General features: G+C 41.2%; 1 protein-coding gene across 3 annotated transcripts; it reads right to left on the bottom strand.

Annotated features, from left to right (window-relative positions):
* Window positions 1-4,286: 4,286 nt before the first annotated feature.
* Window positions 4,287-27,994, bottom strand: LOC134539550 (uncharacterized). Of its 3 annotated transcripts, XM_063381683.1 has the most exons (4): window positions 23,395-23,466; window positions 21,164-21,269; window positions 7,735-10,925; window positions 4,287-5,201 (listed from the first exon to the last, which is right to left on the bottom strand). In XM_063381683.1, exons 3-4 carry the CDS (start codon window positions 10,630-10,632, stop codon window positions 4,449-4,451), a joined length of 3,651 nt encoding a protein of 1,216 aa, XP_063237753.1. In that variant the 5' UTR covers window positions 10,633-10,925; window positions 21,164-21,269; window positions 23,395-23,466; the 3' UTR covers window positions 4,287-4,448. The 3 variants fall into 3 exon arrangements, with proteins under 3 accessions (XP_063237753.1, XP_063237751.1, XP_063237752.1); XM_063381681.1 differs by lacking the exon at window positions 21,164-21,269 and having other exon boundaries at window positions 23,395-27,994; XM_063381682.1 differs by lacking the exons at window positions 21,164-21,269; window positions 23,395-23,466 and adding an exon at window positions 14,261-14,485.
* Between the last annotated feature and the right edge of the window lie 5 nt (window positions 27,995-27,999).

The following is a 27,999-nucleotide window of genomic DNA, read 5'->3' on the forward strand; positions in this document are numbered from 1 at the left end:
ACTGGCTTTTCGATTGTTGAGTTGCTGCCATGAAGCGACACTAGCGCCGCGAAGTTTAGAAATCTGGTACCAGAACGAGCACGATGGCCAGCGTCGGTTGCTCGCTTGAAAGATTACATATTTTAAAAACAATATATTTAAATTTAAATTAAAAACACATCATTGAATCAATAATTATTCTTATTCCGGTGAATGTTGCGATTTCTTTTTCAACTATTATCCTGAAATAGTATCTTATAAACTATTTCGGCTGCCTTTTGACAATTACTTAGGCGTTTGCAACAGTTTGTTCTAAACTCACTCTATTCTCTCTTTCTACTTCTAGCTCCTACGTATACAACAAAGTATCCATAGAGGGACGTAGAAACAACGGAGTGCAATCGTCTCGCATTGATTTAGCTCAGGGGCAGAAACTACAGTCCACTTAGTTTGTAAGCTGGCGGCAGGCTTGTCAATGCCTGAATTAGGCTTGCCGTGCCAGCCTGACACATCAAACTCGATTCCGTTTTGATTCAAACTTATATTTCACCACAAAAGCTGAGACTTGCTTTCTGCGAGCATGCAGAAGACTTTAATTTGGCTTGTTATCTGCGTCTATATGCTGTGAGAGGCTTGCTACTCAGTGCCGTAGCCATGTTTTTGCAAGGAAGGAGTCTAGTAGAGACATTATTTTATGAGTGAGTTTTCATTATAATTTAACTTCAAAAGAAAATTGATTGTCACCCTAAAATCTCAGGGAACAATATTTTTCTTGAGCGATACAAAACTGGAGATCTGATAATTACTTAGATTTTTATTTAATTGTTTTTAATATTTTTTTCTTAGGATAATTATTTGATTTTCTTAAAACAAACCATAAGTAAACATATATGTTAATGATATTAAATACATGACACACATGTCAAGTTTGTATGAAAGACATGGTTTAACATGTCTGCAAACCGATATTTAATAAAACTACGGTACTTGGAACACAATTCCTGTAGCTTCTGTGTATGAAGCATGTCGTGCTGAAACGGGGTGTAGAAATACATTATTGTAACCTACTTAGGATTACAATAATCCTTCTAAAATTATATCTCAGTAACCTTATGTAGCTAAGTGGCTGTTATATTCTTTTTTCCTGTATTCGCTTGTGTGTGTGTTCAAATACTGGAAGGGAAGGGACAGGACCGAACGGACCCCCCCCCCCCCCCCCCCCCCCCCGCCTAAACGCAACGGCTAAGTCCCTGACTGCAAACTGACATACTTGCCAGAAGAAGCTTGTTGCAAGCTTGACGGCTTGATTCAAGATTTATTTTCTATATTTTACATTAACAGTTAGTGTAAGGACATTATATTTATTTTATTTGTAGAGATAAAAAAAATAGTTTATGACCGGTGAAAGTTGGGTTCGCTTTAAGCTACACCAAGACAAATTTTGAATTATTATTATTATTATTATTAGTTGTTATTAACTATTTTAAGTGTTGGTTTTAAAAATATTGGCTTGGTCATAAAACAAACTGTTACCTAAGAAGCTGTTGTAAATTATTTAAATGTTCTACAGTCACGTGTTTTCTTATAAAAAAAATATTAACAATATTACAAAGTTTTGCATTTCTTTCTTCAGAGAGGTTCTTGCCACCGCATTTCCACAATCTCCCCGACGTTGTTGGTAGTGTGGCCATTGCCGGAATATCCTGTCACACATCTGCGTACATTATCATAACTTGCAGTACCCGGGGCCGCTACTACATTACAAACAAACATCGGTGCAGGGGTTTCTGCGTTCGGGGCTCGTATACGTGAGGCGTTTTAAAACTGTAACGTCAAGTTACAAATTTTAAGTACAATCACGATGTCCCGGTCCCGTAAACGATTCCCTATAGTTTCGTCGGAGAAAATGCGCACAGCTGACGCAGGGCAGGCAACCAGCCACGCCTGTCTGTGTTGCAGGTCGTCGACCTCCCAGGAAAACTGCTGCAGCGGGTCTGTCCGCCTGAATGCACGCAACCAGCCTGCCTCGCGTGAGAAGCGGGTGTTCGCCCGTGGCTTGCTCGGCGTCTGGCTTCACGACGCCTACTCTTTGGTGGGCGGCGTCGAGTCTTTCGGACCCCGCGGCACAGCACAGAGTGCAGCACCGTGTGAGGATGGCTCGACGACGAGAACTGAGGTCGTGTCTGGCTGACCAACAGGCAGGGGTGTCCACCAGACATGCCGCCGGCGTCTCACCGAAGTAGCGCCTCTTGCGTGCAGCCGAGAGACCACGAAGAGAAGCAGCAAGTCGCCCGACCCGGGATCTCATCTGGAGACTCCAGTTCTTGAGAAAGAGAGGAAAAAAAATACCTTCCTTTAAATGTCCCAGGCTTCCAGTGGTAACTGCAACTTTGCAACAAGGCGAATGATAATTTCGCAAAACCATTACGACGCGTGTTCACTGGAGGTCGATGGTCCGGGTTGAAGTTCTCGTGAAGCCACAGGGGGAAGAAGAGGGAAGGGGGGGGTCAAAACTTGCTATGTCGCCTGGGAAAGGCGTCGTGTGGACCGTCCCGAGGCGTCGCCGCGGACTGTAACATGATCCTCGACGTGCTGCCAAACAGCTTACCTATGCTTTCCTCCGAGAAATGAAAGATGCTAGCGGTGGACACGGGGTAGCGTTCGCTAGCACGAAAAGTCATGCTGTTACAGGGAGAAAACGTGATGCAAACCGCGGCCGAGATGCTGCGATAACCAAATCGTCAGCAAAAGGTATCTAATTGGGCCTGCGAACAAGCGCAGGTGCACTGGGTTGCACAAGATTACGTCGGAGAGTACAGCAATGGAATAAAAATTAAATGAAATTAAAAATGCCACTTTATATTTTTGGTTTCCTTCTTTAAAAACTAAAAATTAAACTTAAAATTCAAAACCTCTGCCTAAAAATTATTGTGTGTGTTTTTTTTTATTTATTTTTTTTTGTTGCTAGCTCCAAGATGCATGTTGCCATCTGATTGGATCGCGGTTCGGGACATCTGGCGTTTTGTGATCTTGTCTAAATTCCATTTTTCTGATATATCCTTGGACGTCAAAGTCCGTTATCTGTTGAGCCTCATGAACACATCGAAAGTTCTGTATATGTGAAGTCTGGGAACTTCATAGTAAGTCCGGTCCATACGACGTCTGTGCCATACGACCACATCTAAAGTCTGGTCTCTGAGGAATCTTGGGATAACGTGGCAAGTCTGGCCTATACATATTTTAGGAACAAATCGAAAATTTAGTCTCTGCATGGTACAGGGCTCAAAAAGAAAATCCAGTAGGTGCATTTCACGACACAAAGTGAATACGGTCCCTCGGCTAACCAGGACTTTCAACGGAAGTCTGGTTGGCTCTCAGAACGGCGTGCTGGCAACATTGCACTTTAATAACTTCTGACTGAACATGCAAGTATTTTGAATCATTGTTTCAGTTCGCCATTTAAGGCCCTGAATTCGACCATGTGGCTAGGTTTGGGTCCATTTTATGTGGAGATTTGTGGTGGTGAGTTAACTGTGTTAGGAGAGTTTATTGATTTACCAGCTATGTTTGTGAATTTGCCTGCAATTTGTTTATTTTCTGACAACTGCAAAAATTTAAAATATAACATAAAAATTAAAAGTACACCATTGAGCACTTGTTAGGGGATGATTAAACTAATCGATGATGTTTATTGTTGTCGTTATCACGATTGTAGTCATGTATACTCTTTTGCAATATCTTCTAATAATTTTCGTAAGTGAAAGTCATGACTCTGATTAATATAAAAAATGATGTCGATGTGTATGGTACTAATTATGATGTTTTGATGCTATATGCTGAGCTGTAACTAGAGGATAAGCCATGGTTGTGGACACACACTTAACCAGAGGAATTGCATTTCGGTGTGTGTTTGTGTGTGTGGTGGGGGAGGGGAGGGGATAAAACCACTCTGCTCGCTGTTTGATTTCTAATTATTTCCTTTTATTGGGATAACGATGGTGAATATATATTTTTGAGGATTTCCGGAGAAAGGGGTATATCCCTCCCCCTATTTCCTCTCCTGTGTACACACCTGTTTTCCTCGGTAAAATGATTCCTCTCTGGGGCATCATCAAGGGGAAGAGACAACACAACGCCCATTCTTGTATCTCGGGAGGGAAAGTTTAGCACAGAAGAATCCCCGAACTAGCAAGGGAATCAAATCATGAACCTTTGGCTCAACAAAAAAAAGTCCTTTTTCGGGTACTGTTTTGGGCAGGGGGAGCAATGTATGACATCGACAGCGAGATCATTTGAAAAGACACATGCAATGGGGTAAGGTTTATTGTACAGCACCGTCTCATCAACATTCACCTGGAGTGATGTAAAGAAATCGTGGTTGTTACCCAGATCCCCCTGAAGGCAATAAGTTGGCACAGGGTCACAAGGTGTACATGTTTATTGCGCAGGAGACGACAGGCGAGCGAGGCTCAGCAGCGGGGAGACCCGGGGGAGTCGTCCGACGCCTGGCTGGCCGCGGCGGGCGAGGGCTGGCGGGTGGACGGCGACCGGGACAGCACCTCCACGGTCACGCAGCTGTCGCTGGGCAGCGTGACTGACTCGCGCCGGCCCGCCACGGACTCGCTGCAGCGGCTGCTCTGGCGGCTGCTGCTGCGTCGCGCGAGCGAGCGGATGTCGCGCTGCATGCGCCACAGCATGCACATCATGGGCGTCAGCTCCGGGTTGTAGAGGGACAGCAGGTCGGCCAGCTCCGGCGGGTGGTCGGCGCCCGGGCAGTCCTCGCCCAGGCTCCTCCTCGAGGCGCGCGCCTCCGTCGTGCTGCTCACCTGCACGTGGTAGCGCGTGCACCTCTTGTGCCCGATGCGCACCGTCTCCGTGCTGCCGCTCGACATCTGCGAGTCGGCGCCAGCAGGGCATTCCTCCCCAGGTCCCGGGGCGTCCTGTGCCACTTCGGGGGCCTCTTCTGGAGGAGCGGGGCTGGAGGGGTCGTCCTGCTGGACCTCGTCTCCAGGACTCGTGAGGACATCAGTGTCCACCGGCTGCTCCGGCGCCGGCTCCTGAAGGGCCTCGTCTCCAGGACACGTGAGGACATCAGTGTCCGCCGGCGGGCTCGGGGTCACCTGCTCTGGTGTTGGTTCCAGCTTGCCCTCTTCTTGAGGACTCGCGCCGCTTTCCAGCGAGCCCAGATCGGGGCCCTCCGCCTCAGCCGGCGTCACGCTGCTCTGGAGAAACAAAGTCACTTATTCCCCTCCGCAACCGAAACCGAAATTTTCACATCCATTTGGCTCAGTTGTTATTTATTTGTAAATAGCCAGGATGGACCTTTTTTATTTTTATAAGGCAGCGATTTATGAAACTGCTTTTCCTAATATGTCCCCAGTTGTGACACGTGTAAGCCAGGGCCTTTTTTTTTTCATATTGCATTTTTCGCAGATGTTGGTGATGATGATTGTCAAAAGACAATTCTAAAATGATCATTCTATCCGGAATGCATCTGTTCATAACTGCTGAGTGTTCAAATTCCAGCATAGTAGTTCTATAACGAAACAATTGCATGTAAACAATATTGGCCCGAACACTGCTTGCACTTAAATCCATATTTTATTCATATTTAGCCAAGAATGTGACTACTTCAGTAAAGGAAGCATTCCGGTCCTTGAATTACTTTGCGCAAAACGAACACAAGAGCCATTTGGGACTGCACCTCACACTTCCCCTCCTCCTTTTCCCCCACAGGCCTCCTAGGATCTTTCCCTCCTCCATCCTGTTTTCCCTTTCCTCCCAGAGCAGTTGAAGACCACTAACTCTGCCCCCCACAACTCCTCCACTACAAGCTAAGGAGGGAGCAGTGATGTGATTGTTTATGAGCTGTGGATTTGAAGGCAGGATGATGGAGAGGGTGTTCATTGGGTAGAGGAGAAAAGGAGAGAGGAAGAAGGAAGGAAAGCTAATAGGGGTAAAATATGTCAGGTTTGTATTATATGCAGGGAAGTGGGAAGGGGGATCGAGAAGAACAATGAAAATATAATTTTAAACTTTAAAAAATAAGATGGTGTCAATGCGATAGACTATACACACCCAGTCCTCATATTTATTGAGTGCTGCATTTGGATCGTCTGCAGATATGACCCGCGTGTGACACCAATTACAAATTTGTGTTAAAGTATGTTTGACTAATTCAAATAAATTTTTGTTCTGCAGTTTTGTCGCCTCGCCTGGAAAGGCGAGTCACGTGCAGTACTACTTCAACACACACACATGTCAACTCTCTGCAGTCAGGAGACAGTGGGGGAAAGGATAACGCCACACACTCGTGACTGCCGTGATGCAACGCCATGCCCTGCGAGCCAGTTCCATGCTCTGTGTGGGAGGAACTTCTTTTCACATGATGTGTTATTTTCCCCTTACTATTCTTTTCCTTAGGCTCTCTCTTCACTTTCCTCCCTTTCTCCACCACATTTTTTTCTTTCTTGGTGTATAAACACCCGATCACATAGACACCGACCATAGACTGAAATAAAAGCTATTATACCTCTAAAGATAAAACGCATCTTTATAAACTTGATTTTTTGGGAATTCATTTTAGTATAAATATAATTTAAGTTATCGATGCCTAATAATAGGCTTATAGAGATGGAAAAGTAAATGGGTTGTTATGGGAAACCGTCTGGGAAAATCGGAATTTTGCTGTGACACAGAAAGTATATCCGGAAAATTGGAATATCTGACACAAAAAAGTCATTAGCGCAAAAAAAAAAAAAGTATCAGGCCTAGAGAAAAAGACCCAAATCACATTATTTTAATATAGTTGTAGTAGAGGGTATTTTTGTTTTTGTAAATTTAAAAGAGTTCATGTTGTAGTGAACTCTTAGTACAACAATTATACGTCGTAACGATTAGCTGTGTACAATTTATTTGTCAAATTTCTATTTTTTTCTGGTGTATATTTTTAACCATCAATAATTAAACAGTAGTATTACGAGTCATATAAGTTTATGCTAGAAAATATTATTCAATTCATTGACTCCCGTTTGACAAAATTCTCGTCTCCATAGTCTCATACCCAGCGCTCTCTTATATCCTTGTAACCACCACGTCCTACATTTGTTTTTTCTCTGAGTCACGAAAGGTAGCTTTTATCAGTCATTGCAGTTCTTACCATCAACATTCTTTCCTTTCTGTGTTCGAGCAAGCCAATTCTAGCTGCTTGAATATGCAGTTGTCAATACTTCTGCCCTCACTAACCCCAATACTCGTAACAACTCGCCGAATTTACAGCATTCGTCCAAGACTCAAAATTTTGAACAAATAATTGAAATGTTTAGTTTTCTGAAATATCGCAGTTTCTATGTTTAACTTCTCACACTACACAAAATAATTTAAAACTAATTTTCAACCTCCTAAATGCATGTTCTAAATCAAAAATGTGTATAAACGCTCATCTTCTAGTTACTTCGGTGATCGCAAGCTATTTAACCGTCAAAGTAACAAAAACCATCTTATATCACTAGTAAGCTATGTATAGCTGCACACCAACATATAATCACTATTTACGGGAAATTATCTGTGGCCTGGTCTGAGGTAAAAATAAAATTGGGCTTGAGAAGGCTTGAAGGTGTAAATGTGAAAAGCCAAATATAGGCCTTTGCCATAAAAAGTAATTAGGACAAGTTAGTGTGTATTGCTGTACACAAGAGAGGTAAGTGATGCGCAAGCCTGATGGAGTGCCTGGAGTGTACAGACCCGGACACGTACCTCGGCACCGGGGGACGCCGGCTCGACAGCGCACTGCGCCGAGGCCTCGTCGCTCCCCTGGAGGCCAGGCCTGAGCGGGGTCTGCACTATGGTGGTGGTCTTGGAGCAGACCAGCGTGGACCCCACCACCCTCTGGTTCGACTGCCCCTGGACGATGGCGCTGGTGGAGCGCGGACCGGTGGTCAGCCGGCAGCACGTCTTGGTGTACATGGAGATCTTGGTGCCCGTCGACGGCTCCTCGTCCCTGTCCGCCTCGCAGGGAGCTTGTCCGTCGTCTGGAGGCTGGCACTCGGCCTCGCTGTCGAGAGAGCCGTTCTGCTGTATGGGCTCCGACTTGGACGACTCCAAAGGTGGATCGCTCTCCGTTTGCGGTGGAGCTTCTGGCTCGGTCTGCTCGGTGCACGAATCTTTCCTGAGAGGCAACAGCAATAATGAACTGCCGAGTGTGACTGATACGATCGCTTTAGATAACTCGTTACAATCACCCTCTGTGATTAACTTCAGCTGAATTTTTGGCTGGTTACACTTGTCCATCGACATTCTAAATTCGTTAATGGGTATGGCTAAATCTACTGGTGTGCCTTCTCTCAACGTAGTTTCACTTGATGCAAGTGTCTCCTTCCCCCCAACAAAAACCTTATAAGACAATTTAAATGCAGTGTCACACGACCCCTCAGGCTTTTTATCAGGTTCATCCTTGCATTCGCAACAAAACAATCCTTGAAAGAAGATCCCACTCCGCGTGATCGGGATGTCAAAGCTAAGATCCGACTGCGGTGGAAACATCGTGAGGACTAGGAACAATAATTTGTCTGGCACAACTTCTAGACCTAGAAGATGCTTGTCTCTGTCTGGAACCAGGATGTTTACTATTACTGCTGGCTCTCCGCCGATATACGTTCTTGTGAATCTCAATTGTTCCTCGCCATCTATAGAAAATATGTAGTGTTCCCTGGGATCATGCAAATCTTGCATGTTTATGTCCGCAACTTGACCATTCCTTGATAAAGGTCCAAGTTGAAACCCCTCATCACACGATATGTCTTTAGTTCCAAAAATGGTTTCGCCAATATCGCTTTCGTAGTCTATAATCCGACACTTTGTCACACCTGGAGTGAATGGTAGGTTAACTATCATGTCGGGTCCTTCAGGAGGTATATTTTTAGTAGACACGACTTTAATATCATCCCCCACAACTACTTTAAAAAATACCATTTGGTTTTGAGAGTCATAATCAATTATTTGAACTGTGTCTTCGATGTCATTTCCAACAGCCCTGTAACGAAGTGATGCTGAGCATGAAAGAACACCATCTTCAAAAGGTATACTGAGCTTGGTAGCACGTCCTCCAATTGCTAGCATTGTTGACTCGCAGCTATCCTTGGCTGTGTTGTACTCAAATTCTACTGACTTTCCATGCATCTTGAACACACCACCTTCGTTTTCTTCTGGAACTGTAATGAAAAAGGGAGCTCCCCCTTGTACTAAAAGTTGCTCAGTTTCTTGTTGCTCTTCTTCATTTTTCAACAACTGGTAAGTAACAATCTTCCTAGGCACCTCTCTTGGATCTAAATACAAGCCTTTATTTACTATGGTGTTTGCTCCAACTGCTATAATAAATACTTTCTTACAGCGTAAAACTACAACTGTACGCAACCCAGATTTCTTTACAACAGTCTTTATCTTGTGCCTAATAATTGAATCTTGTACAAGCTTGGAGAAATTTAACTTTAGTTTTGTGGTAACTGAAGATGAATTTGAAGAATTTTCGTTGCAAGTCATGATAACTTTCATATCACCAAACTGTAATATCAAAGTCTTGCCATTCAAACTCTGTTCCGGCAAATGAACAGCAATGGTCCTTTCGTTAACTTCTGGGAATATCTCTGTTAAAAGTCCGTTCACATCAACTTCTTCGTCGGAAGTCCGAGATGCTAATTCCCTTCCAATGGAGGCAAGCCACCGCTTCGACTTCACTGGTCCAAGTTTTTGGAGTAAGTGCATAATCTCTGGAGAACGCTGAGCTATTGCTGATGTAATACTCCGGATTTCAGGCACTGGGCCGCACACAAAACCAAACTCGCCACAAGGGTCCATGCTAAATTTGTCAAGCACAGCTTCATAATCTTTCCCCAGAAAAAGAGATTCGTTATTTTTAACAAGCCATTCCCAGTCTTCATCAAATTGCTGTGGTATGCCATCCTGCGGTACCTTCAAATCCTTATCCCACATTGGCAGAGTAGGTTCTTCTGCTATATCTGGCTCAGGCTGGTCATCCCAGTCTGACAAGCTGACCGTCACGTCAGTTTCTTTTGCTAAACGATTCATGTATGGCTCGTAGTAAACCCTGGGTTCATCAAACAATTGTAAATCTTCCTTCGTTGCCATTTGTCCTCGCTTTCTCTTCCCACCTAGTCCGACAGATTTTATCATCGGGTCCAAAATATCAGTCTTAATGATAAGTTCGCGATCCGCTACCGATTCCTCCGTAGCCGAGGCAGTAGTCGCGTTATCTTCGTCACCATTTTCTATCACCGTCACTGAATCGTCGTCCATCGAAGCGAGGGACTCCGACAGCAGGTTGTCTCCCAAGGAAATGGCCGTCTGTATTTCTCTGTTGTTCACGTCTACAGCGTCCGGGTCCGGCTCGGCCTCCCTGGTCTCGCCGTCGGCCAGCTCAGCCTCCCCGGTCTCGCCGTCGGCCAGCTCACCACTCGGCTGCAAGTCTCCACCTTCTCCTTCAGGGACCTCCTCCTCGACGGGCGCGACTTTCACGTCCAGAAGTTCCTCCACGTACGGTTCGTAGTAGTACGTGGTCTTCTCGAACGTGAGCGCGGAATCTTCCGACGGCGCCGTGCCGGACTCGATCCCCTTCTTGGGCGAGTGCAAGTTGTCCATGTAGGGCTCGAAGTAGTCCTTGTCGCGCTCGTACAGGAGCTTCTTCTGCGGCCGAGGGGGCGGCTCCGGCGGGAAGGGGGTCCACGACTCGACGATGACGTCGGTGCAGTGGGTGTTGGTCTTGGCGCGCCGTATGGTGAGGTCCAGGTGCGTGGGGAAGTGCGCGCGCCAGCCCAGGTGCGTGGCTGCGCCCAGCTCGTCATTATCAGCGCCCTTGGTCAGCGCCGAGATCACCAGCAGCTCGGCGCGTCCCAGCGTGCAGCGCCGCTCGTACGTCTCCTGCAGGATCGCGTCTGCAAGCAAGCGGCGCCCGGCGCTCCGCCACTGCCCTGTCCGGCCTTCCCTGCCCTTCTTCGCAGTGACAATCATGGCCAGTAGCGGATCCAGAGGGGGGGCTAAGGGGCTCAAGCCCCCCCCCCCTCCAAAAGCATCTGGGTCCACTATTGTTTTAGTCTTTGCCTTGATAAAGCCTAGCCTCAGCTGGGTCACGCCCCTCCCAAACCAAAATCCTGGATCCGCCACTGATCATAGCCCTACTATTTCTCGCGAACCTTTCCAGGCAAACAGGCTATTTTTGGCATTGATAACGTCTTATAAATCGATGAACGCCGGCTGTACGCACGAAAAAGCATGACTCGTTGTCACGTTCCGCCTGAGCCGAGCGTGGAAGAACCGGCCAACCACCGTGCGAGAAAAAATCTTCTATAATATCAGACGGTTTAAGGGGGGGGGGGGTGCCTCCCATTTCAGGTCAAGATTTTATATTTACAGTATTTACAGATAAACTTGTAGACTTTTTCAATTGTTTAATTTTCACGAAATGAAAAATATATACAGCGCATACTTCTTTGCATAATTAGCTGCCAAAATTACATTTTTAACGTTTTTGGGTTGTACAAATAAGGAGAAATTAATTTATTGCAGAACTGAAACTTTTTAGGTTTAACTGCAATGCCACTGGCTACTTCAAGATATGGTTTGAATTTCTTTCAGAAAATATTAATTAATTTTACCTGGCATTTCAAAATTCTCAAATTTATTACGATTTAGACAGCCAAGAAACATGAAATTAGTTTTTGTGATAGAAATGCAAACCATATCATGATGTAGCCAGTGGCATTGCAGTTAAACCTAAAAAGTTTCAGTTCTCCTTATTTGTAGAACCAAAAAACGTTAAAAATCTAACTTTATCAGCTAATTATGCAAAATGTATGCGCTGTATATATATATTTCATTTCGTGAAAGTTAAATAATTGAAAAAAGTCTACAAATTGATCAGTGATTAATATAAATATAAAATCATGACCTGAAATGGGAGACATCCACTTAAGGCGGGCTTTTTAAAAGCAGCAATTTAAAAAAATTTCTTATGACGTTATCGCGTAAAATTATCGTCCGTAAACCGACTTTACAGATAACCCCCGCTTTTATTTAACTGCCTTTTAAGCGTAATTCCTATGTGCAGCACGCTGTTGTTATACATACTATTGTGCTGTCAAATACGTAAAACTTAAAATCAGGAGGAGACGCCTATTCGAAGAAGACAGTCCTCGTCGGTTCAGTAGTGCCTTGCGCGATGGGGTACATGAGCCGCACGCCAGCGATAGTCGCCCTTAAGAGCTTCGACAATCGGGGAATCACACGGCGCGCAGGGCTTCAACACTGCTCAGAATACCTGTGGTGTATTTTTTAGAAAAAAAAAAGCATTTTAAGAAATTTAGTTTGTTTTTTTTTTGGGGGGGGGGGGGGGGTTGTTTGTGAAAACGGGTGTTTTTAGAGAAAGTTTTAGGAGTGGACCTCCCGGTACAAATTCTTGGACGCACCGTACGTCACGTGATCTACGCGATTGCGCGCTTAGAGGCGACACGGCGCTAGAAGCACCAGCGAGCGTCGCACTAACACACACGCCCCTAGCTGGGCAGACACCTGAATGCTCAGAGCAGCTCCGGATAGTTCTACACAAGGCCTCGGAACAGGCAGCTTGTATTTTGTATCGACGGACCCCGCGCGTTGCCTATTTGCCTGCTGCGAACTAAATGCATGGAGGAAAAAAAGAGTTGTCTTAGTAAACAAACGAATTATTTCGGTGCTTCTGAAATAAACAAATATCAATAAGTGCCTGCTTCTTGAAAACACAACAACATGAAGATGATATGTAACTCAAAATAATTTTAGTTTAAAACGTTTTATTCGATTGAAAGGTGAACTGCAGAAACGAAATTAGGTACATTGAGAAAAACATCGAATTACGTACTTATAAAAAAACCCAACAATTAAATAAAAAATGTTTATTGGTATTATGATTTAGACATTTGAAAAAGAAAAGTCTTCATTAATCATAAACTAAATATCGGTCCAATCATTGCATACTAGAAATATTGACTACAATTCACAAATATTAGTTTAATTAAAGACTGACAGGCATACGTACTCATAAACTTGCAGTCAATAACCCAGTAACACGCGCTCTCTTCAGTAAACTAACAGCACTGCACTGCCCTAACTGGCGCGCCGGGTGGTTAGTGTGTGGACACTGCAGACCTTGCGTTGCCCTGAGCCCTCAACCAGTGGGTTTTCTCTGGGTGCTTCTGTTTCCCCAGACTGTTCGCTGCGATCAGTGCTCCGTTCATTTTTCATTGCCTACTGGGCACGAAGCAGATGCCGAAGAGACGTTACGTTAGGCCCATTCGTCTATTTCCCGCGCGAACCTCGCCCCTACCAGCAGCTCAGGGGACTGCAGCGCTCCAAGTGGCAACTAGAGGCAGCTCATACAACCCCAGTGTTGCATTCAGCGGCTTTACTCCTCTTTAAATCGTGTACATTGCAACTGGCCTTGGAAAAAACAGGATTTCAAAATACATCCAAAATGAAAGTATTAATTTTGTTCTATGGATGTAAGAAGCAACTTTTTTAAAAAAAAAATCCGTAAAGATACGGAAGTTCCGTAGTCGTAACCACTGTAAGTTACTGACTTATGCGTAATCTATGTTTTGCCAGATAGGCCCTACAAAATTTTGGACTCCTTGAAAGCAACCGCGGAAAACCTTACGAGCGCCAGTTCCTGCGACGAGTTCGCTCAGGAAAGCGGATGCGATGTTAGGAAGGCGTTGTTCAGTTTCCCGCGCCTGTTGTCTGGAGACCGCTGCGTTTGGCACTCGTGCGATTCACTAACTTGTATTGGCATATACACGACTATTTGACTAGGCCAAAACGTTTAAAACAACTACAAAAAAATAACATAGGTTAATGCAAGCATTTGTGTTTTCTGCATGAACCTCTACTGTGTGTTTATAATACTGCCGAATCTCAAGATGTTTGGCTACCAGCCTCACTGACTAGCAGTCAATTAAGCATAGGTTATGTCACACTAACTGACCACACAATGATTTTTTTCTCCTATGATATTCCTTGTACAAACCCTGAGCGGTGAAGACAGTAACCGGTTTGTTTAGTACATAAAGTTAATTGTATTATTAATTTTAAAAATTAAGTTACGCAGCAAACACCATATAGTATTTTTTTTTAAATTTAAACATAAATTTTTATGTCAGTTGATAGGCCTGTTATTTCCTGGGAAATTTCACTTAGGTAAAGAACGTACTGATTTAAAAATATCAAAACTACATACCAGGTATAGAATCCATTCTATTTCCTAAAGTTTCTTTATCAATTAAGATGTTCACTGAAGAATTTATTTCATTGCTAGGAACAAAATATTTACATAATTAAATAGTTTTGACAACAACACGTCTTAATTTTATACTGAATGGCAAATGCCATGGATACGTACATCCAATGTATTGTGAACATAAAATTGAACTTAAGTGACAATAATGGAAACTCGAAACCCACTAATTTATCTTTCGAGAACGTGGAAGCATTGGCCAAAGCAATATTGAAATTTGGAACTAAAACACATTAATGAAACTGAAATATAATTGTTTTCACAAGACTATTATTTTTTAAACTTGTCATATTTTATTGTTTGTAACGATGAAATTTATCCTGCAATTTAATTTAAAAAGCAGTAATTTTATCACTACATAAAAACGTTAAAACCTATAAGTCTGTGACATAGTTTGTATTTAGAGTGATTGAATCATCGCTTTTCAAAATTTCCTCCTTGCATGCTCTTTGAATTTCATTTTGTTCTATGGTCGTTGATTCGACCTATTCGTGCGGCACAAGGCGCAGTTGTATAATTTAAAAAAATCCCAGGTACCTATGTTTTATGACTACAGTGCCAAGTTTAATAAATGTTTATGTTCATATCACAATTATGCAAATATAGGTTTCTGAATGACACTAACCCCAACATGTAAATGTAGCTGTGAAATTACAATAATTTAATCGTGATGTTATTAAAACAAAATATGATCAATCCAAAATATGTGTCCAAGAATAACAAAATATAAATATTCCGTGTACTCTTCATGCAAGTTCGTAAAGTAAAATATCACTAGCCAACATAAAAATCTGTGCTAAAAAATCCAGGAAGACAGTAAAATGTGTTCGTATTCGTATTGTAGACCCCATTGCCTTGTTCCAATGTTTGATATGGATCCAATCAGAACTTCTCAGACACCGTCCAGCTGTGCCACTGCTGCTCAAGACACCACTTAACCTAGCACTCACTGCAGCACAGACACTCACTGCTTCACGGACACTCACTGCAGCACACACTCACTACAATACTGACACTCACTGCCAAGTCGGAAACAAAAGAACATTAAAATATCCGCATTGATCTATTACTTGCAGCTACCAGGCTTTATTAAATAGCTTTTAATGATTCTTAGTGAAATTTAAAGAATTTTAACGGGCCTTACTCAACAAGAAAGACCAATCAGGGACTTTTTTTTTAAGGATATTAAGGAAGCGTACGACCCCTGAATTGATTCTGCCATCCGGGTCATTCAGAGTAGGCGAGGCCAGAAACTGAAGTGTCTACGACTCACAGGTGCACTGTACACTCACTTGTACCAACTAGCGGGGTGCGTGTGCTGATGTAATGTAGCGCAATGCTAATGTAATCTACGTGAAAGCCCCCCCCCCCCCCCCCCCCCCCCTGGCGCACATGTCAGAGACTAGGGAGGAGTCCCAACCTGCAAGCAAGAGCGAATCCCCTTGTCGCCTCTTTTCAAATCACCTTTTACAAAATAGGGTGAAAAACAGAGATAAAAAGTTCCTTAAATGAGTCATAAAATGGGGAATTTTGAGTTAATTCAATTTTTTTGGTCATACGCCATTGCAGTTTTGAACTGTATGCCGTGGAAAAAAATTTCAAGAATGCAAAAATAAGATTGAAAACATAAACCCTCGGAGAACAATCCTAGACAGTAGCGGATCCAGAGGGGGGACTAAGGGGCTCAAGCCCCCTCCAAAAGCATCTGGGTCCACTGTTGTTTTAGTGTTTGCCCTGATAAAGCCTAGCCTCTGCTGGGTCGAGCCCCTCCCAATCCAAAATCCTGGATCCACCACTGATCCTAGATCAGCTGATGTCGAACAGATGTACCACCAACGATGACAACACAACGACAACAACGCAGACGAACGCGTTCAAATTTTAAACACCAGACAGCACGAGAAATTTCGTGGCAAGAATTTCGTCATGAAAAAATTGAACAGCGCAGACGAACACAGGGGGCTGGCAACGACCAGACAGTTTCAACAAGAACGGTAAATGCAGGCAGACAACAAACCTGGACAACGCAGTAAACATACGAACACAATCAGGGGCGCAACAACGGGGGGGGGGGGGAATGTATTTCCCCCCCCCTCCCTCTGAAACCTTGAAGTGGGGGCAAACGGGGGCAAAGAAAGTGCTGTGTAATCAATTTTTAGATAATAAAACTGCTTAAATATCAACATTTTCTACCTTGAAACACAAATTTTCCCGGGGGAGGACCCCCGGACCCCCCCGCTTCAATAGGGGGGATCGATGATTCTTTATAAAAAAAGGTATATTGCCCCCTCCCCCTTGGAAATTTGGTTGTTGCGCCCTTGAACACAATGACGACAGACACCCGTGAGTTGGAAGGCGGACGTGCGGACACGAGGTGGGGCACTCACCCTTCTGACGGCGTCCTTGCTGGCAGCGTGCTGGGTCTCGGGCGCCTGCATGTGGGTGGCAGAGGCGCGCGCGGCCAACACATACTTCTTCCAAATTCAAACTACCAGCGGGACAGTTATTCAACGTCTCTCGTCTCCGTTTAGTTTTGCTATTACTTCGCACCGACCCAGTAACACAAACCTCGCGAGAAAAGCTGCAATTATCTTCTGAAGCAAAGAACTATACCTACGCCTACATCGACATGATTTGTAACGTAGTGTGTAAAATGACATGCAGCACTCTACGTCGGTCTTTCACGTATCATACCAAAAAAAAAAAACATGTGTCGCGTTTCCACTTGAAATATATAATAGGACAATAATAACGTTACATCGTATTTCGCTGACATGTAATTTGGCTTGAAACCTTTGCATTATTTTGCTCAGAGTTATTTCGACACACGCCACACGGCTTCCGGCATGTCAACATTTTGTTATAAGGTGACGATGTTCTGCGGTGTAGTCAAATAGGGCAAACAATAAAAAAAACGGAATCCAAGCGGCGGCCAATGATTGAACGTGCAACCTGCGGTGTTGAAATGTCTACACGCAGCTTCGCAACTCGGACCAGACACGGAGCTGGTCTTCCCGCGCGCGAACACAGCCGACAACCCGGACACTGCCCGAAGACTCCTGACTCCCCTCCCAGGAGACCAGGTAGCCACAACCTCGGCAACATTCGCCATCACTCGTCCGGTCAGGCGCATGCGCCCTTGCGGCGCGCTCTTTGATTGTTAGAGGGTGGGGTGGGGGGGGGGGGGGCATGCGTGCGTTATTGCCCCATCACACGCTCAGTCTCTCGGGAAGCCTTCATTTCACAGACGAGAGCCACACCCGAAGTTCGTGCTCGCTTTTTTTTTATCCCCGTTCTATCTCATTGTATAAACCAGTGTGGCATTAATTTTTGCGGTCGATTAGGATAGGTCAGCTACATTATAAACACTTTAAAAACATTGTGGATGGTTGGTTATATTAGGTAAGTATAGCTACATTAAAAATACTGTAAAATCATTTTATGGTTGCTTAGCAAATAACTTTTTAATATGTAGCTATCCAGGGCTAGGAAACCGTTTACATGATTTCACAGTATCTTTAATGTAGCCATCCTAACCAAATCAACCGTCCACAATGTTTTAAAGTATTTATAATGTAGCTAACCTAACCTAATTGACCATTACTTATCATGAGTTACAATGAACAAAAAAAAAAAAAAAAAAAAAAACACCGAAGATGCACGATCGAGCGTTTGGCTCTCTCGTCTGTGAAATGAAGGCTTCCCCAAACTTTCACTCCCGACACTTTACAATGAAGTTGGTGCGACTTGGATTAGTTGATCAACTAGCTCGACTACCGTTAAATATTTTCCTTACAGGACTTATTCCGGAAATAAATATTGGCTGTTTGACTGAATCAACCGACCAGAATCGTGCCCAGCGAAAACGGAAACGGTAAAGGAAATGTAGGAGTTGCTATAAAGTAAAGAATAAAGTTAATGCTAATGCCATAATTAAAATTATTTTAACTAGAAAAAAAATTGAAGAATGCAGAACGGTCATTTCATTACACTCATTAATTGTAAAATTTTAAATTTACATTTGTTTCGAAATTTAAAAAAAAACGCATAACAATTTGAAATTCAAAATTTTCATCCAGCACTGCGATGCATTATTTATTTGTAACACAAGGTAGGTATATATTGAACATTTTTAACTAGCTCAATCCAATTGTAAACTCTGATAGTATTATAGAATAGTCTATAAAGTATAAAGCAGTCTATAAAGTATAAAGCATGTTTGTGGTCCAACTTCTTGTTATGGATAAAATCGGGTCACATTTCGTCCAGCATTAAATCCGCACATAACCTAGTGGCCAGGTACAGCGAGTGCGACAGGGCCTTTGCAAGCCACTTTGCGCCGAGCTGACAGTATGTGCCATGTTTGGAGACATTCTGAATATTGGCCGGAGCGAAGTGTCTGCATCGTGGAAAGTTTTAAACGGTTGTATTTCATGCAAGTGAATGTTTTACAGTGGAATTTATAATTCATACATAATAACAATCATTTGTTGTAGTGAAGCACCATTTCCGTAATGCTTAGGGCGTTGTAATATGGTAATAGTGAGGCAAGAAAAAAAATGTGACCACTTCGTCACAACATTCCGTTTCCGAACAATTTTAAACCCCGCGGTTAGATAAGACAAAAAAAAGTGGCGTGTTAACTTCACTATAGGCTAGAATTCAAACATGTGCTGCTTATGCGATTGGGCCACATTGTATCTGGAGAACTCTAAGCCAATGAAAAACTCCAACAAGACATCCATCCCAAGACGAAGGACAAAAACTTCCCAATCGATAATCCTCATAAATCAATAACCAAAGAGCAGGTAAAATTTACCAGAGTATGTACAGGCGTCTATATACTTACTTCAAACACATGCGAATTTTTGAGTCCCTAATGATAATTTAAAAGAACTTTGAAACCAGCAAAATGATTTTTAAGAACTACGCAATAACAACTGAAAGGCGTATTTGCACAATAATTTATTTTTTTGTATTTTGAAAATAAAAACATAACATTTAATAAAATACTTCTATCGACAAATTACTTTATATTTTAAATTAATACACAGATTAAATAGTTTTTTACAGTTAACACATTAATGTATTGCTACACAAAACTGAACCACAAAGGTTGGTGTCGAGATGTTCCTTTGTGTGCGAGTAGGTACAGTTCTTCCCATGCTGGCATGCCACATGTAAGCTCCATGAACAGAGTAATTGTTTTTCTTACCTGTAACTTGGACACCCCTTCGTGCATCTCTCTGTTCTCGACTCAGAAACATACCTACATGACTATTCCTCCTCAGTGTCGTAGCCAGGATTTTATTTTGGGGAACATTTTAATTTTTTGATGGTGTTCTACAATGAGTGGTATTCTAACTTCAGCCTATTGTTAAATTCCACTGGTGACTTAAGTATAAAACTCTTTTAAAATAATGCATTTGTTGCCTCAAAATGTTATAAATATTGTTACGAACGTGAGCAAGGCCGGGACACGTGCAGGTGCAGAGCTGGCTGGCGGCTGCCGCAACATGATATGCGCCGCGCGCGCCTGGAAGATAACACTCCACTTCCCGCGCGGCGCCCTGCCTTTCACACGTAACTGAAACCTGACAGCTGCGGAGTTACGCGAGCCGCCGACACGTGTTTCGAGAGATTTCTGCCGTCGGGTCGGCGCGGAAAGACGCGACTGGCCCCAGCTGCTCTGGGGAGTTCTGGAAGGTGACTGGGCGTATATACATGTGCCCGGGACGCCGGCCTTGAGAGAGTAAGTAGAGATTCAGGTGGGAGCTTTCCCGCGGCGGAGTTTCCGAGGCGATAGTGCCGCGGGTGCGGCAGAGTGGCGAAGTCCTTGGACGAAGGTTCCAGGGCAGGGAGTGAGTTCAGTTCAGTGAAGTCGGGAGTTTTCCCGCGGCGGAGTTCCGAGCAAGGCGTCGAGTGGATCCTCGGCGAAGGCAAGTGCGTCGGCGGCGGCGGAGTGTGGCGACAGAGTCCCGCGGCGGAGATCCACGAGGGGTGCTGCGGCGAGAGTTGCGGCCCAGCGAGGTGTGTGGATTGTTAGAAACGAGTGACTGATGAAGCAACATTTTTAAGTGTAATTGATTATTTGCCATTTTTTTAAGATTAACTTAAGTGACATAAGTAGTGGCAATAAATAAAACAGTTTAGTGATAAAATCTTTAATTGGGCTATCCTTTACGGACCCCGCGGTAAATCGTAACAATATGTAACTAATTAAGGGGGATTAGGCCTCACCATCCTGCAATTCAAATATTTTGATATTGCTGGCAATAAAGCATTCGTGCTAAATTTTTTTGGTTTGACATGGCTAAGGACTTAGCTTTGGTTGCTTTTTGAAGTCAACACTTGTGAAGTGGTGTGCTTATCATGACAGCTGTATTCACCAGCGTGAAATAAGTTATTGCCTAGCGGTGTTTACAGACTGGAGCCTGTAAGCAAATAAGCGGTTGCAACAAGGTATAGGTCTGGGCAATATGATTTATGTTTTTTACATCCTAAAATTTGGGATAAATAGTTCACAAATATAATTATAGCATAATGATAGAAAAAAATTCACTGTGGCAGGGTCTAATACCTCTTAAACAATGTGGTCAACTATTGGAGTGTCTATTTTATAACTACGGTATTTAGTAAACTTTGTAATATTTGGAGGATGTTGGGAGGCTTTTGGGAAAAAACAGTAGTTTTTGCAATAGACCACTACTCCTCACCACTTCCTGTTAAAATAAAATAGCTCATGGGTCTCAAATATTCGAGTTGCTGTAGCTCCACGACACCGGGGAAGAGAGCAAACTTCGGGTCACCGATTGTGACGTCCCTTTGAGAGAGTAAAGTACTTACTAAGTGTACGTCTGCCGGAAGTGATGCTGTATTCCGCCGATTTTCTCTAGTTCCCCATTGGCTATTATTCTCTCCTGAGTTGAGTCCATCGCTGCAGTAGCCAAACCTGCACACAATATTTTCAAATACAGTAAATAAATGAAAATTTTACCTTACTAGAATATTGTGTTTTTACAACATTACAGACATATTTGCTTCACACTGTTGTGATCTTTGGACTCACTCAGAAGAGAATAATAGCCAATGGCAAATCAGAGCATATCGGTAGAATGCAGCATTACTTTCGGCAGAAATACCTACACTTAATACATTAATGAATTTTTTTAAAATTTATTATCATACTTTATCCACTCTAAATTTTGGGACTGAACTGTCGTCAAATAAACCTTGCCATAATCTTTGTGTTTAGGGAGGGGAATTAAGTACATACGTAATCACTGCGGATGTAGGGTCTATTTAACTAGAATAAGCTCATGGTTTTAATAGCATCCAACATTGCCCAGTTATGCACAAGGGCTTAAAGGGTGTTGTGGTTGGGCTCTGTCCCAGCCGCAACGTGTCTTCAAAAGACATGTTTTCCCTAATTCTGTGATCGGCTCTGTGGGGGGTTGCAACCAGCGACATGCAAAGACAGGCCCGGTAGCTGGAAGCCTCATGAAGCTTGGGAGAACAGCCCAGTGTTCTGAACAAATGTGGTCTTTATGGCGAAATGAAGATAAAGGCGTAATGCGATTTCAAGAATTGGTATTGGATGTTTCATGTCTAAAAATTATACTGAGAAAATAAATACTTCCAAAGATAGTAGCCAGTAAAATAAAAGTTCCTTTTCATTTAAATTAAATGTTTAATATTTCAAAAAAATACTTTGTTCACCTACCTACACTAAATATTATTTTTTCAGTGTTATATTAAATAGAATATTAATGTTCAAGACAGAAGCCTTCCTTTTTTTTTCTTGCTTTGGAAGTTCAAATAATTTTTTTACAAGGACTCATAAGAAAAACATATTTCTCAACACTGAATTAATTTGGTGTTTCATGATATGCCACTATTAAACCTTCAAGTTTATGCTAAACATGCTAACAAACTATTCTCTCTATGCAATAGGTTACCTATTTATATAAAGCAGTAAATTAACAAGTTAGTAGTTATTTTTTAGACAATCATGCTGGAAACAGGGGCATTGAACTGCACTTGGTCATAATGAAACTGCTCATAAGCACTAGCAAGTTAAACTGCACATGCTACTTTCTTAAACTAACACCTTGAAAGAAATATCTGTCTTGGCAGCATAAGTCACATTTAGTTGGAAGAAACAACTTGGTTTAATTTTTGTTTGCTCATGGCAGGTGTTTTTTTTTAGTGGAACTAAGCTGGAATGAACAGATTCAATTTTCCAATACAGAATGTACATTTTTTATTTGCTCAGAAACCACAACACAGCAAGCCCTGCAGAACACGGAGTAAACAACCATAACGCTGTGCTTTAAATCTTACTATCATCCAAATGGAGATAATTATTAATCATAAAATAAAATTATGATTAGGTTGCTAGAAAATTAAACTAGAAGGAAATGTACCTAACCCAAAAACAAAAAAAGCAACAATTACAAATGTGTAAAGATCACACATCTGTAGGAATTAATTCTTCTGAAAGCCCCTTTCTTCAAAAATGTGCATAAATTATGGTTCAAACCTAGACAATACACTTATGCATATTTGTAAAGATTAGTATAAAACCATAATTTATGCACGTTTTTGAAGAAAGGGGCTTTGATAAGAACATTTTTGTCTTACATATCAAGCAAGCATCATTTTGAAATCTATATTAGTTAATAAGTTATAAGCAAAATGAAAATAGCATTGAATCTTATGAGGTTAACGCGGGTCGCGTAGTGCCCCTGAAACACTGGAGTGGCCTCTTAAGTAATGATTTTCAGTGATACAATTACCTGTAAATCATCACACGCCATCACTGGAGATCTGCGAGCCCACAATACTGTACAAATGGGCTACACACCTTACACAGGATTCATGCACAAATACCAGTAATTTGCTTTAGCAAGGATACAGTGTAACACAGATCTGCCAACTTTTAAGTATTAATTTTTTTTTATTAATACTGTATGTTTTCAGCTTGTGTTAAAGAGACTCATCACTACAGAGGAGGCAGAAAATTATCAACTGTTCAAACTAAGTGACAATCTACTCAATACCCAATGACTACTTACTGTGTGTGTACGACAACCCTTTGCTAGAACTCAACGATGTCTCACGAACAGAGGGTACCTCGCTAGCAGCAGCACACAACTTCTGTAAAAGGCCTATGAAATGGCACAGAACTTCAATCATTTTTCAAAAGACAGGAAAATTAAAACAAAAAAGTTAGGTATTCTCCAATTTATTTTAAAAAAAAAAGGGAAGAAAAAAAAAAGCCTTTATACACAGTTATTTACAATCAACAATCCAATAAAAAAATTTCACATCATCTTAAAATAGCAAGTAAAATTACTGTAAATAAGCCATACTAAGGCAATGTTTTCCACCCTATTTAGTGAAACAGAATCATTTAATTAAACATTAAACACATACGTATACATACATATTACGAGACGACATAAAGAACCAAATTATTATCTGCCTTTATCAAAGGCACGTGTGTTAGAGAATTTCATTACTGCAGTAGCAACTACAAATTTTTTTTGTGCTCTAGCCAAAGTGTTTAAACGACTAAACAGAAATTAAAAGAAACTAAAATAAGCAAATACAAAGCACTACGTACTTATATAAAATGACATTTTAAATTAACATATTAAGCATCTATAAACACCAAATGTAATTTTAACAGGTGAATTGCTCCAAATTAAATAAAGCATACATGCAAAGTACAATGGAGTGATTTAAATACCCTGTAATAACAACACTCAAAGTGTTTTATCACTTAGCAAGTGTTAATACTTCTGATACAACCTATTACAACATGCTTGAAAATGTGCTATTGAACAGAAAACAAAAGCAACTGAAATAATATTTATTAAAAATTTCACTAGTAGCCATGATTTAACTTTTGCAAGGTATGCAAAATGCATCTAAAGTTGTAATATTTTAATAATAATTACATCCTTATTTATATGCTTTTAATTCAACAGACCAATATATTGATTACAATGGACACTAATAAGAAAACCCCTCATATTTTCTAAGCATTTTATGCCCATATCTATATAGCACCATGCACACAAAGCAAATAAAAAACACAATTTAAATAGTAACTGTTTGTTATTGCCTATTACAATGTTAAAACTGTCTCTTAATGGTTATTATTTTGTATGTGCACATTGTGTGTGTGTATATATACACACATACTATATATACATATACATATATAAACACGGGAATTAAGTGAAGGATGAGGAATGGTGCAGTGAGGCAGTTTACTTTGCTAACCTGGCCACATGCTGGCTGATAAAGATGATATATACATACAATATAATTGTAAAACCACAATTGGCTTACTTCAGAATTCATGGTCACACTATATATAACTTACATATACAAATAAAACTAACCTACTAAAACTTTATTGAACATACATAACTACAGAACATACCGCTTGTGCTGTATATTATCTGCAGTACATTGTACTACATTCCGATGTACATATTCATGACTGGTGAACTAACAGCCATTAGGAGGATTTCATTTCAACCACAACCTTGTTTTCAAAAACACTTTGGAATCTCTAGATATTAAAGTGCAGTGGATGGATAATGCTGGAGCCTGCAACACTTGCGGAGAAGGGATCGCCAACGTACAAGAAAACATGCTGACAGGGTTGGCTGATTTAAACCACGATAGTTTGAACAAAGGTTTAAACCATACTTTAAATCAAGTAGTCTTTTAAAAAATTTTTTTTTTCAAAAACATATTTTTAAATAGAATATCTTTATAAATTTTAATGAAAGGTCTAATTTCACTATAATAACAAAAGTTTGCTCATCAAGTTTCTTGTGATTCACGGAAACAAATAATTACTGTGTTTTATCGCATAATTGTCGCACATTTCACACTAAAATCAAGTTTAAAAAGTAGGGATGCAACTTTTATGCGAGAAAAAGAAACTTTTTTTGTTAGGTAAAGTTATTCATAAAAACAAAACCTATTTAAATAGTAAAGTACTCAAAAGCACACCAAAATATTAAAATTAATAAATCATACAAAAAAATTTTTTTGTTCAACTTTAATAGAAAAACCAAAACAGTGAGCCGGAACTTACATAACTGTCATCATAGCACACACCACGAAACAAAGGGGTTATCTACCGTAGTTAACTAGGCACTAGACAGTGCGCGCGTTGCATGCAATCGGCAAGCTATTGATATTAGACTACGTGAGCGCGCTCCATATGGGCAGCAACGTAACCAAACACGAATGATGCCAGTTAGCACTGGCTACGTTTCTTCAAGTGGTACACAGCGGCGACAAAAATGGTTTTAAAAGAAAATTTACACATCAGACAACTTTGTATTTAATTTAATAAGCAAACTGTAAAATTTAATGAATATTAAATTTCAACTTTAAAATCCATCGTTATATATGGGAAAACTACCTACACAAAGTGCTCTTAATTTAACAGCGGGACCAAAAACATTATGCAAAATTTATGCAAGAACTTTCCCCCCCAACTTTTAATGATAGTGTTACAATTATGCAATAAAACACAGTATAAACTAATCAAGATCTTAATTAAATTGTATGAATAAGTTGTAGTTAATTGTAAAAAAAAAGGGAAATAATTAAATTTATTAGAAAAAATTTCCCCACGAAAAAAAATTTGTGGGCAATCCACGACTGTACTGTAAATACCCTTTCTGTAGTCAAGTCACAGTCAGATGTGCAGATTTGCTGGAATTCAGTTCTTTGACGTTATAACTATTATTGTTCCAACATGAGTGGGAGAAAGCGGGATGTTGTATAGCTTTCATCTGAACATGCTGAGAACCAAAATAACTTTTGTAATAGTTTTGAAAGCTTCTTCACCGATTTTAACTAATAAAAGAAGAAAATTTACCAATATGATCACAAAAATTCAAAAGTCAATCATGCAGTTGAATTATCCCACAAGATACATCCATATAAAAATACTAATAAAATGTAACAATATAATTACTGATATAAATAGCTAATATAATTAGCTACTGTTGGCTGAATATTATAATCACAGTAATAATGGGCCTTATGAGAGAGTTATCACTCACTCACCAGTGCAATGCATTATCATACATTTTTTTAACTCTACTCTGCAACCAAATGAATCCATAAAACATTCCTTCGCATGTACCGATAAACAAACCATCATCTCTGCTAAATGACACATGCAGAACTGGACGTACTTAGACTCCCGGCCGGAGGTGGTGGGGACCTAAATGTCCGGATGTTTCCCAAGGCTGCTAAGACCCAGAGTTCCGTGTTAGCCATGTTGAAACTGGCAACTAAATTGCTTCGTGTGTCTTTGCCTGGGTGCGATTACTTCGCAGGCACCCTGTTTTTTTTTCTTCAAAAGAAGTACCAGTTTTTTCCCAACCCTGCCTGTTGCTTCTCCGCCAACACAGGAGCAGTGACAATCACTGCCACACACAGGTTCCAGTGCTGCAGTCAATGTATCAGGGAAACCTTCAAGTACACTCGCATATTGCTCTTTATGCTTCTCTAATGCATCAGCAGGGGCGCAGCCAGAAGCTTGTGGAGGGGGAGGGAGGAGGGAGGTCAAGTATTTTATTGTGGGTTTGATTTAAACATTTCATATTTGGCTGATAATTTAATTGGCTTTAATAGTATGTTCTAAAGCAAACTGTCATAAAAATTGCTAGAATTTTTTTTTATATCCTATCTTCGTTTATATTCTTTTTTTAATCCTGGAAGGGAGGGGACCCCTTCCCCTCCTGGCTACATCCGAGATTACAGCATTACGTATATCAAAGTTGCTGCCTTGGTTTAAAATTCACTGCCTGTTAACAGACCAACCACAAATATTGAAACAAACATTTAAAAAAAAAAATCACATATCTCCATTAGACCCAATATACAAGCAACAACCAACTCTACCATAGATGCTACAAGCTGACCGCATCGCCCCAACCCTAGAGGGGGTGGGAAGGGGGTGTGTCGCAGCACTCGTACAACACCTTCAGCGGCAGTTCAGTTCTTCAGTACGAGAATGGTCGCGAGGCATCACTCCGCGTTGGCCCTTCTTCTAGGTACAAGAGGAGACGGGAGATGCCATATTCACAGGTGCCATACTACGCACCAAATGCATGAGTACAGAAATTAATATTTATGTGATAAAAACTCTTCTAAAAAAAATAAAACACTAGAAATGTACATCAGCACATATCAGAAATTATGACACTTGTTCAGAGAAAAAATTAGAGGTTACGTTTATGTCCTGCATTAGTACGATATTACTAGAGGCATCTCTTTTAAACACATTACTAGAGAGAATTTACCTTAAATATAATATTACTAGAGAGAGGTCTTCTTAAATATATTACTAGAGAAAAGTCTTAAAAAAAACTATTTAAATATAACCTTTCTCTGCCCTACCCACTACTGAATAAACCACAATGCACATAGAAGTGCAAAAAAATATTTTGTGAGCAGTTACATTTGCTCCAGCATGTAACTTCCAGGCCAAATAATAAACAATTAGGTATACCCAACTTATTTTCCATCCTTGTTAACAGGTTCTTCACACATGTCTACATCAGGCAGAGAAGAAAAATTAGCATAGATTATTTACACTGAAGCACATGTTTGGAAACCACTGCTACTAATTT

The sequence above is a fragment of the Bacillus rossius genome, chromosome 15 (genome assembly GCF_032445375.1).
Source record: "Bacillus rossius redtenbacheri isolate Brsri chromosome 15, Brsri_v3, whole genome shotgun sequence".
Lineage (NCBI taxonomy): Eukaryota > Metazoa > Arthropoda > Insecta > Phasmatodea > Bacillidae > Bacillus > Bacillus rossius.

Coding starts and splice junctions, on each gene's coding strand:
- LOC134539550 (XM_063381681.1), bottom strand. CDS start 23,515: ATGATTGAAGTTCTGTGCCATTTCATAGGCCTTTTACAGAAGTTGTGT. Junction 10,926..23,394: donor AGGGTTGTCGTACACACACA/GTAAGTAGTCAT, acceptor GCTTGCTTGCAG/ACGCGATCCTGCAGGAGACG. Junction 5,202..7,734: donor CGGCGTCCCCCGGTGCCGAG/GTACGTGTCCGG, acceptor TTGTTTCTCCAG/AGCAGCGTGACGCCGGCTGA.